The 12,136-nt window shown below is 41.3% G+C and overlaps 1 protein-coding gene across 2 annotated transcripts; it reads right to left on the bottom strand.

Moving 5' to 3' along the window:
• Positions 1-4,105: 4,105 nt before the first annotated feature.
• On the bottom strand, positions 4,106-12,092 carry JAGN1 (jagunal homolog 1). 2 transcript variants are annotated; one of them, XM_063426725.1, is made up of 3 exons: positions 11,996-12,092; positions 6,558-6,661; positions 4,106-5,813 (listed from the first exon to the last, which is right to left on the bottom strand). In XM_063426725.1, exons 2-3 carry the CDS (start codon positions 6,644-6,646, stop codon positions 5,351-5,353), a joined length of 552 nt encoding a protein of 183 aa, XP_063282795.1. In that variant the 5' UTR covers positions 6,647-6,661; positions 11,996-12,092; the 3' UTR covers positions 4,106-5,350. The 2 variants fall into 2 exon arrangements, with proteins under 2 accessions (XP_063282795.1, XP_063282796.1); XM_063426726.1 differs by lacking the exon at positions 11,996-12,092 and adding an exon at positions 11,840-11,965.
• Positions 12,093-12,136: the final 44 nt, after the last annotated feature.

The following is a 12,136-nucleotide window of genomic DNA, read 5'->3' on the forward strand; positions in this document are numbered from 1 at the left end:
CCTGAACTTTGTATGGGCATTTCCTTCTAATTGGAAGGCATGGATGCGTTACACCACTCTATTTGTGATTCTATGTTCTTAAATGGTCCATAAAGATGTTGGCAGCATATACAAGGAAGGAAAGAGGAAATAAAAAACATCCCACATAGGTGTTAGAGTATCAGACATTGTGTGGAAACTCACTCGGATTTTTTTTTTTTAAATTCTTTAATTTGTTGCGCAGTTGCTTAACACAATCGCTTGAGATGCCACAACAGCTGTCTCAGGCTTTAAACCATAAAACATGAAAAAAAACATTTGGCATTGAAATACTATGCACAATTTTAAATTAGGTCATTAAGTTCCTACGTTACAGCATTCTATTTAGAATTATCGCTAGATCGCCTTAGACTCCTGTTCGGAGGAAGAAGTTATTCCTGTGTAGTATATTCTGTACATCTATCATGTGTGCAGGGTTCTAAATATCAATCCCTCGTGAGTGTTTCCAAATGGTGGTTTTGGCGATAAAAAAAATTAAAAATACAAATTGCCCCACTCCTTTTTAGTGTGGCTCTGTTGAGGGCCCCAGGTTCTGGCTTGCTTGGTGTGAGCGTAAGTAATTCTATTCCTGGGTCGCCCTGGGTCATGTTTTATTGATACTCGTGTGGTGTCAAATGGTTAGTGGCCCCTGACCAGGGAGGTCGCGGGGGGGCGGAATATTCCTGTGGCCTATTGTTGGCCCAAACATGAGAGTGGTTTACCGTGTAGTGTGCTACTCGTGTGTGGCTTTAGCGGTGTGCAGGATTTGTGCCAGTAAGTTGGCCTTTAATCCTGAAGTAGTGTGCCTTACAGTGGTGCCTAGGTGCAAAGCAAAAAACAATTAAAATGAAAAGCAAATTCAAAACCAAGTGAAAAACAAATTATAACGGCAAAGACTTAATTGGTGAAGTGCATCTATGGGTTGGAAAGCAGTCAGTGGTGTCAAGTGGCTGCCTCAGGGGCTCCTCTTCCCCTCGGTACAAAAGGGACAGTCCTGGTGGGGTCCCACATATGGGAGCTGGCGGGCTCTTCTGTGTGGTCAGATACTTGTGGGAGTCCCAGTGTCCTGAGGAAAGAGTCCACCTCCTGAGTGGAGTTGAGGTGTAGAGTGGGGCCGTTGTGGTCCACCGATAGTGTTTTTGGTGCTGTCCAGCGGTAGATCAGCTTGGCGTCTTGGAGGCGGCGGGTCATAGGGCGCATGGTTTTTCTCCATTGGAGTGTGGATCGTGTCAGATCTTGATAAAAGGTAAGATTTGTGGTTTCAAAGTCCAATGGTGTTTTGCCTTTTAGGGCAGCGAAGATGGCATTTCTGTCCATTTGGGTATGGCATCTTACGATCACGTCTTTGGTTGCTTGGGGGGGTGCCTGTGGTGATTTCCGGATATGGAATATCCCTGCTATGGTTAATTTTTTGGCCTGTGCGTGTGACAGTATGGTGGCGACCAGGCGCCTAAAGTAGTGTGGCAGCTCCGCCTGACTTATTTCATCAGGGATACCCCTAATATTCACGTTGTTTTTACGGTTTCTCTCTTCTGCTGCATCCAGCTTGTTGGCCAGGTTTGTGTGTGAGGCTTTTAAGTGGGACACTGTTTCTTTTAGGCACCTCACTTCGTTTTGGACGTCTATGATGTCCTCTTCAGTGGTCTTCACTCGGTCTGTGACCGCCTGGACCTCCGTTTTCATTAAAGCCATGTCTGCCGCGGACATTTGTTTTAGCTCCATTAGGAGGTTTTTAATGTCTAATTTTGTGGCCGGTGTGAGTGCATCAGGGTCAGCTTGTGCACCTTGGGATGGCTGTTGGTCTAAGGTGTCTCCCATGGCAAGCTCCGAGCACGTGGAGCTTGTTTCTGGGTTGGGTGTGGCCGCCATTTTCGGGGCCGCGGTGCGCTGGAGCATGGTGCTAATGTCCTGTGTGTCTTTGCACGCACCTGTTGCTATCCGCTGGGATTTTCGTCCCATGTTTGCCGGGTCTGTGGCTGTGTGCTCCGTGGGCGGTAAGGCTGTGGAGTAGACCGCGTTGTGGAGCGCCGTTTCAAAGGCCCTGTAGTCTGGGTAGGCCTTGGATGTGTGGCGTACTTTCCGTCCCATCTGGCGGTATAAAAAGGGCATCGATCAGGTGAGCGCTTTGCCCCTCTGCCCTGGCTGTTGGTCGGTAGGGCTGTAAGGGCTGTGAATGATAATTTTCTGTCGTTTTAATCGCGTTGTTGCCGGAGCTCGCTGAGCATGCGACCGCTCCGTTCCGTGGTTAAGCTCCGCCCCTGGGATTTTGTTTTTATATGGTTTTACATTTTGGCCACTTCTGGAAGGTAATAGAGGAATCACTCTATGATCCTACATGGAGACTTTATTTTTTTTATTAATGGTAGGGACTGGCATCCTCTGATGCAATAAAGTGTGGCTGCATTCCCCCTGACATTTAATCCCCTCACCAACTGGCAATGAATTAAAGATATAAGTGGACATCATGTCAGGGTCCTCCTATTTATTTTACTATTTGCCCTATTCCACAGACCAGGTGATGGGTGTAGGACGTGGTTAGACAAGCTGGCTGTTCAGCTTCTGACATTGTTCACTTCTCACCCATTGGCACAATCTAAGGATTGTGATTTAAACAAAGTGTGAAGGCATCTTGTTACTACCATGATTAAAATTAAAAAAGACCCCCACTTATTTCTATTTTGACATGTCTCTCCCATGACACTTGATCTCATCTAGACATCAGATGGATGCATAAATATTCCATTTACTAGTTTTCTCCTCTCGTTCACCACAAAACCCCTTTAACCCCTTAAGGACACATGACATGTCTGACACGTCATGATTCCCTTTTATTCCAGAAGTTTGGTCCTTAAGGGGTTAAACTATTGTTCTCTCCCCCATATCTCATAACCCAACCACCCCCTTATATTAAAATTGTAAGTAACAATACTAGTCCAGGATGTCCTTCTATGTATGTGGATTGTTTGTACCTTATATGGCAGTGTGAGCCTCACAATACTGATAATTTCAATAATATGACAGTTTGAGGGAACGTAGCTTTACTCTAGAAAATATTTATACATTTTTGGATCTAATTATGTATGTTTATGCCAGAAATTTAAACTGATTAGGAAGCTATGAACCACATTAGAAAGGATTAGATTTTAAACTGTATTGTTTTGTATAGTATTGTATGTATTTAATTATGTTATGTTTATTTCAGAAACTCAACTTCGGAAAATGTTCAATGATAAGATTTCCGACTGTATGTCTTTTTTATATTGAAATATAATAAAATTATTTAAAAAACAAACTATTTCACCACTTTTCCAGTAGTTCACTTGAAGTATGCTGCTGGAAAGCTCATCCCTCCTCCAGATGGTTGGAGAGAACCCCGGTGGGCAACTTTAAAGTTTCTATTCCTATTTCGAAATACTCATGATGACTGTGTTAGACGTTCATTGAAATTTCACCACAATGCAAAAGATATAAGAAGAAGAAGAAATACCAGTGTCTTCCTCAGTGAATAACTCATTGACCGGACGCCTTTTAGACTGGCTAGGGTTTCACATCACTGAAAGTAGTAGAGACAGACACGATGAAGCCTATACCATGGGGAAAAATCACTGTATTTCACACAATAATGGGCTTTGTATTTATCTTTTTTACTTTCCACTCTCATTAACATATGTTCTTCCTAATCAATGAGAAGATGATGGGGTGATTAGAGGAGAAAGGGAATCCAACACACTCATTTGACATTATTTTACAGAAGGTGACCTATAGTCTTCAAAAAAAAAATTAATCTTTCAGACTTTTTTCCCCCAGTCCAGAATCAGCATGTGTTAACTACCCTGTAATATAATGTATTTTTAGTTAGTCCTTTTTCCTCCAAGCATCTCCCCATTTGTTTTTTTTTCTCCTTAAGCGACTTGTGTCTTTTTTTTCACTGAAGCAGGTCTTAAGTCTGTGCCCCCCTTAATGTCTCCTCAATCTGTAGTTTCCCTCACGTAGCCAAGTTTGTTTTCTCCCCAAAATCTTCTCTCTCCAGGTATCTCACCTTTCTTTCTTTTATTGTTCGATGATGTCCCCTGTCTTCCCCCCCCCCCCCCCCATGTTCTCTCCAACATGTCTGCTATTTTCACAAGACTCTCCCAAGATTGCAATTCTCCCCAGTATGTATTTTTTTCCCTAAAGTCTCCCCAAATCAGTTGGTCTTTCCTTACAGCACATCATCAGTCTTTGTTGGGTTTTTCTCTCCAAACATTTTCCAAATCCTTCTCCTTCAAGCACCTCATTTGGATACAGTCTGTACACATTGAGTTTTAGTCATTTGATAGGAAAGGAGCTGGAGAAGGAATGTGAGGAAAATTTTAGACTGTGAGAAGGAAAAGTTGACAAAATACATTTGTGGAGAGACATAAGTTACACCAGGCTGCTGGAGACAGGGAAAGCAAAGAAAGGCTGTGATTATACCAAAGTTGGAGAATTTTAACATAACTACATTTTACCATTCAGATTTCAACTCTAAACTTTTGAGTTTAGTGAATAAACCCTTATGAACAAAAGCAGAGAAAAAGAGGGGGAAATCAATAAACATATTACACCGGAGAAAGGACAACAATGAGATTTGTTTAAAAGAATGAAAGAGAGGACACAAAAATAAATTCTTGCACCGCACTGAGACCACTCTGGAGAGGTTAATATCAGCTTTCTAGGAAATAAAATTCATAAATCAGTTACACTGTCATCCAGTGGTGATGTAAGTAATAACCCCAGCTGTCCTGCAAATTTCACCTCTAGTATGTAATACACAACACATAAAAGATATACATCCAAATCAGGAAGAATCATTTGCTAGTTTAGTGGATCACAGAAATTGAAAACCAGGAGAGCTTGTTGTATTAACAAAAGTAAAAATGTGCTTTTAAAGAGTTAAAAGGAACTCAAGCAAATTCACAGATAACAAGAAATATAAAATGCTGCTAAAAAAAAAATAAAGACACTTGGCAAAAGCTGTGTTTACACTAAATGTACCCTCAGCAGCATAAAAAAAATAATAAATCAAAATTGTGCGTTGGCAAAGAATGACATTGATACCCATATGGTCTTCAACAAACTAAACTACAAATGTCCACATTTGCCCTCTTGCAGTTTTTTTTAACAATTCCCATAATCCATTGCAAGTCCCACCCCTGAGATAAAACAATTCTCTAATGATTTGCAATTAAAAAAAAAAAAAAAAAAAAAAAAGGGAGTTCTTCTGCAATATTCCCTTTTCTATAACCTTCCCCAATATATATGTGTAGGATGGGCAAGTGGCTTCAAGTTTATTACTGTCTGGCAAGGCTGGTTATTTTTTCTTTTTCTCCTGAGTGCTGGTGAACCAAGAGTCCAGGAGTTTCTTGCTGTAGTAAATTTGCCAGGCGTGAACCTGCACGGCCACCACCATGACTAGGTACAAAACAGACACTGCAGAGAAACCAAAAATGAACCGGTAAGCTTTGCCATGCCGATACAGCTGTTGGGCCATTGGGAACATCTCCATGCTGCCATAGATGAGGGGAGCAATGGAGAACAAGCCGGTGCTGATCATGGAAATCACCAGGTAGCTAATGTTATTACGGGGGAAGGAGAATAAACCAAAGAGCGAGGGTGCAAGACTTAGCAAGTATGGGTACTCCCACTGGTAGGGCATAGCCACTAGGTCATGTGGCACCAGTTTCAGATGAGCGACAGTGATCTGAGCAGCAATCAGCATCCAAATCAGCAGGTGGGCATAGATGAGTTTCTTGATTTCTGACTTCAGTGACACACTGAAAAAAAATAACATAAAAAATATCAATAAAGAAGAATTATCATACAATCCTAGTGACTGCTATTTATGATTAAAACACTATTGAATTGTGGTGAACCAAATAGCTATTACAAACCCGTGGCTACAATGCTGAGATCGATACGATCTCCCATTCAGCTCTGTTTGCAAAATGTACATTGTTTAAAAGTACACCCAGTTTTAGAATTAGGTTTTATAATGAAACACATGCAGTGCAGGCCAGACATTTTTGTTTTCTGACAAATGTTGTTTTAGGACCCACACTCCAGCATGTTATCTTTAGAAATGAAATACTGTCTATGAGGAGAAGCTGCTGTCTGTCAGTTTTAATTTGCGCATTAAAGGGACACTATAGTTGAATGGTGGTTTTAACCCTATAGGGTCAGGAATACACGTTTGTGTTCCTAACCCTATAGAGATCCTTTAACCTTGGAGCAAACATATCAGCAAACCAGGAGCTGAAAAGGCGTTTCACAGCATCACCAAAAATATACTCAATAACCGGTGAAATCTACTTAACTCAATGCCAGGAGCATGGGAGGCAGTAGCAATATTTAGTTGCTTTAATTAGAGGGAATATGTGTAAAAAGGGTTTGTTGTTCCTACCAAGTTCATAATTTATGGATTTAAATCAAATAAAAAATGTTGGTAGTTCACATACTTCACTGTCCAATTACATATGGAATACTCTGTATATAGACGTTGCATCACATTACATTCTTACCTCATTTGGTAGTGACCAGCTACCCTTTCTCGATGCTGATAGTCACTTCCATCTGTACCAGATGCTCGGGGACCTGCACGGGACGCCATGGATAACAGTCAAACCTTTAAAAATGAACAGAAGGAAGGATTGTTGATCAGAACGATAGTTCTTATTTGTCTATCTAGTGTTAAGTTAGGTAGTGCTAGATATGCGAAGTATACGATATACTAACAACATTTTGCAGTTGTGATGTCTCACCTAAGTAAACTTTCGTTAGATGAATTGCCTCCTACTGTATGTCTCAGTTACATTGGGTTACCTGACCACCCTTTTTCATTTATTTTTTATTTTCTCATTTGTTTAATTCAATCATATATGTCTATCTAGTGACTGCTATGGGCAGTAAAATAACAACACGATGATATGTTGGTGAATAGACATAACAAAGCTGTTGCTTTCACTACTTTTAAAAATCATCAATTTCCTTTATTTAGCACTTCTCATGTCCAGTTAACCTAGCAGGACTGCAAATATTGTTACAAACCAAAGAATAGACATTTTATTCTAGCCCAGCATTTCCCAATTGGTGTTTCGCGAGACCAAAATTGGGGTTCTGCGGCAATTTGCCGATCGGCTGGCCCATGAACTTAGGGCCACCCGATCGGTATCGGTAAAATACAGGGGCCCGGTCACGGTCTTAAAGGACCACTATAGTGCCAGGAAAACATACTCTTTTTCCTGGCACTATAGTGCCCTGAGGGTGCCCCCACCCTCAGGGACCCCCTCCCGCCAGGCTGGATGGTGAGAAGGGGTTAAAACTTACCTTTATTCCAGCGCCGGGCGGGGAGCTCTCCTCCTCCTCTCCGCCTCCGATCCTCCCTTTCGGCTGAATGTGCATGCGCAGCAAGAGCTGCACGCACATTCAGCCGGTCTCATAGGAAAGCATTTACAATGCTTTCCTATGGACGCTTGCGTGTTCTCACTGTGATTTTCACAGTGAGAATCACGCAAGCGCCTCTAGCGGCTGTCAGTGAGACAGCCACTAGAGGCTGGATTAACCCTATCATAAACATAGCAGTTTCTCTGAAACTGCTATGTTTATAAAAAAAAAGGGTTAGTCCTAGAGGGACCTGGCACCCAGACCAATTAATTAAGCTGAAGTGGTCTGGGTGCCTAGAGTGGTCCTTTAAATAGCCGTGGCATTTGACCAGGCCCCTGTATTATTGGATGCTGGGAGGAGCTGACAGAGTGTCACTTCCGCCCAGACTTGGAGCGTGCCAAGCGGGACAGAGAGAAGGCAGGGGAAGGGAGAGAGCAGTAGCCAGCAGCACTCCAACACCCAGCACTAGCACTACAGCACTTAGCTCCAGCACCCAGTATCCAGCACTCCCAACTCCCAGGATCTAACACTTCAACACCTAGCATTCCAAAACCCGGCACTCCAACACCCAGCATTCCAACATTCAGCACTTCAATACCCTGCAGCAGCACTCCAGCAACCAACACTCGAACACCCAGGAGCACTTCAAGCAAGTCACCCTCCTGCAGATAAAAGGTAACTTAACGGAGGGTGACTGCAAATATAAATATTATGACCTGTGTGTGTGTGTATCTGTGTGCCAGTGTGTTAACCTGAGTGACTGTGTGTATGTATCTGAATGTCAATATGTGTATATCTCTGCGTCAATGTGTATGTACCAGTGTGTGTATCTGAGTGTCAATGTGTGTATCTGTGTCAGTCTGCCAGTGTGCATGTATGTGGCAGTGTGTGTATCTGAGTGTCAATGCGTGTATCTGAGTGTGTATGTGTTATAGAATAATTAAAAAACTCTTATTAAAACTTCTCATTAACTTCATTAACTTCATTTATGATAGATTTTCCTAATAGCATTTAGAATATTAGAAAGAGAATGTATTTTCTAGAAGGATATGAGCAACACCGGAATTGTCAAGTTCCTGTAGTATGAAACATTGTATGCCATAGCTAGATCATGAGAACTGTACTAATGAAATGTCCATTCACTAAAAAGCCTTGAACCTGACCTCGAATCTAACAACACTAACTACTCAAAATGGCGCCTAAAGCCCCCCTCCCATCGAGTGAAGCCTCGTGCTAGCGAAATGGCGTCTGAGCCATCGTGTCCACTCCCGTGTCCAAGATGATGCCACCTCTCGGTGGAAGGACACTTAGCCGGCCACTTAGTACCTAAGCCAATTAATAATATTGATGGGTGGGTATTGACATAGCCACTTAACACCTAACCCAATTAATGATGTTTATTTGTGGTTATCTTGATATTCTATGATGATGTAATATTGCTTTTATAAGGGTCTGCGAGCCCGCTTTTTAACCAGATGCCATTAAATTTTCTCGAAGTTCTTTTAACCTGAACTCCGTGTGTCAGTGTGAATTTACTACTGCGTATACGCAATTTAATCATCTCTAATTTGGACAGGAATAGATAGTCATTCAAACTTATTTGTTTGCTTAAAATAATCTATATCATATGTATGTATGTGCCAGTATGTATATATGTGTCAGTGTTTGTAGCTGTTATGCACAGCAAAAATAAAGATTTATAAAAATAAAAAAAAATTAGCAGTTAGCTAATGCCACTGTTATACACAATAACTGTGCACCTGGCAATATTTTGACTTAAAGGATCTTGTTAAAGGGACACCCACTGACTATGTATGTATGTATGTATATATATATATATATATATATATATATATATATATATAAATAAAACAATCAATGTTTAGTAGATATACCCACAATGAAAACAGATATATCTAAAACAATTTGTAAAAGCTGCGTACCTCTTGTCTGTAGCCTTTGCAAACCCTCCCAGACTTTCTGTGTCTGTCCAATCACAAACTTCCCAATGTAGCTTAGTAAAAAGTCTTTGCAAGGCAGGTGCTCTCAGCAATTGCTGCCTCTTGAGTTTAGCTACACTGAGCTAACCAAATCAGGAAGTAACAGGACTAATTGTCTGATTGATAGCTGGGGTGTAGAGGGATTGTAACTATGTTAATGTATTAAAATGCCAAATTCTAATTAAATCTGCACTTATTGTAAAATAAAAAAGAGCAAGTTGTAGTGTTTTAGGGGGTCTGGAGTGTCCCTTCCAAGAAAGGTGTATCTCTCCTTGTGCCTCTTGGCCCTTGTGTCCCATGACGCTCTGCTAGTTGAGTCTTTCATTATGCCTCTAGGCACGTGTCCCTCATTTTGGTTGTACGAGACCCGATCTCCCTTGCCTGGCTCTTTTGCATAGAAAATCGTAAGGGCCAACTCTTTACAGCGATGTCCACTAAACTGTGAAAATGGGTGTCAATAGGCTGGTAGGACCTGCAGAATTGTTGATATCTGCTTATTCACCAGTTTCACCTATTAAAGGAACACTGCACTCACTATGACAACATAATCTAATTAAACTGGTTATAGTATCTACAGTAGACCCCAGTTGTCTTTGACCCAAAAAGGAGTTATTTCTGTGTGTGTGTGTATGTATGTATGTAGCTAGAAATCTTTGTGTGTGTATCAAATAAAAAAATACATAATACTCTGAGTGTGTGAGAGAATGTGTGCATGTCAGTGAATATGTGTCTGTCTGTGAATGCATATGTTTAGGTCAACAGCCCACCTCTGATCGCATAGTAATTGTGTTTTTTCCCCCCCACCATAGGAATGCATTGGGAAGCTATTGAGCATTTGCGCCAAAATGCATCTATATGGGGAACGTTCAGTGCCTCCATGCACAGCAAGGAGACGGTGAATGTAGGTACTGCACTGAGATAGGAGACACTTTAGTGGCCGTCTGAGTTACTGCACCTAGAGATGTTACCATGCACAATGAAAAGTCAGTGCTTACACTGAAAATCCTGCAGGGACAGGCTATAGAACCCAGAGCGGTTCTGGTGACTATAGTGTCCCTTTAAGAATTTTATTTTTGTAATTGAGAAAACTGTCTCCTAACGTTTTTAGCTGTCTCCTAGATTCAAAGCAAATTTGTCTGAGCATTTCATAAAGGTAATATCTATATGGATATGTTGGAATTTTATTGAAATTCCAATTGGGTCAAAAGATATCATACGATATCTTTATCTTCTGTCAAAATCTTACCGTGACAAAAAGCAGGTATGCCCATGTCAAGTCGTGTCACTTCCCACAGGCATTGGCAGCAATGGTAGTGGGGATAAGGCATTGCTTCGCTCATTGTGAGATATCATCTATGGAGACCCCTGCAGCCTGCTTCACTGACATCAGTATTGTATTCTCACGTCCGTGCGAGAGTGGACGTGGGCTACTGGCGGATAAAGTATCTGTAGCTGAAGATCAAAGAGGGCGATGCCCACAGGGAACCGCATCAAATAAGTACAGCTCCTCACTGCTACACCCTCAGGCCACTGCATCACAAGCAGCGACGTCACCATCTGGGGCTTTGCAAAATATGCAATATGATGACTTATCCAACTCTGTCAAATCTAAGTATTTTACAAAGATAAAATGTTTTCAAAATACTCACAATGACAGCGTTAACCCAGCATGGTAAACTGAAAAAACGGGGCCTGCTTCATTGAAATGAAGATGTTTTGGTGATTATGATGTCCCTTTAACCACCCTTTACATGGCCACATTTAGAGTGAGGGTCATTAACAGGAGAGCTGTCTCATCTTATTCATATATCCATAGGTGCAGAAAGAGCCAGCTAATTACATTTTAATGGTATGTTATTTTGCATTAAAAAAAAAACATCAGTGAAGGTTAACATTTTCTGTTTGATAAATACCAGACATCTCAGACTTTGTAATTTGAAATAATTTAGAGAAATTTGAAAAATGTATAAAAATATATTTTCTACTCGTTTTCTTCAAACTGTAAATGCCAGATAAGGGGTTAATCTCCAAATCTGCCTTTAAAAAGAAAAATGCTGCAATTGAAAAATTGAGCCCACTGTTCCTGAAGCTGAATAATCTTGGCCCTGCATGGGGTATTTGTACACAATTTCCTATGATCAGACAGCCTTAGAAATTACCATTCACAGAAGTCTGCAGTATAAGAAATCAATGCCCCAAGAAAAAAAACACACACACAAAAAAAAGCTATAATCTGGGGATATCTTTAGGAAGATTCATTGGGATTCTAAAAAAGAACCTGGAATTTTTCCTAGAGTCCCTGCTGCAGCTGTGATATACAGACCATCCCAGCTGATAAAAATAGATTTTGCAGACTTGTCAAAGCATCCAGTGTGGAAATTACATTTTTCTGAATGGCCTACCTAACCAGCCTCACTCACACTCAGCCATCTGCCCCTCTCTCTAACACCATGGCAGTCTCTGCACATAGCAATGCATTCAGACTGCATGCAATGGCTTTTCAATAAAGGTAGCTGGATCTTGGAGGGTTCGGAAATGCCATTTTACATGAAGACAAGGGACAAGTTATGTCTTACCTCCGCCAATGAGCAGGTACTGCAGCACAGTCAGCGCAGAACCCAGATCACTTCCGGTGACTGCACTGCGCCATCTTGCTACACCCGGAAGTAGTGGTAGCACACGTTGATGACTGTCATTGGCAGCAGTGCAACAGTAAC

The sequence above is a fragment of the Pelobates fuscus genome, chromosome 7 (assembly GCF_036172605.1).
Source record: "Pelobates fuscus isolate aPelFus1 chromosome 7, aPelFus1.pri, whole genome shotgun sequence".
NCBI classification, from domain to species: domain Eukaryota; kingdom Metazoa; phylum Chordata; class Amphibia; order Anura; family Pelobatidae; genus Pelobates; species Pelobates fuscus.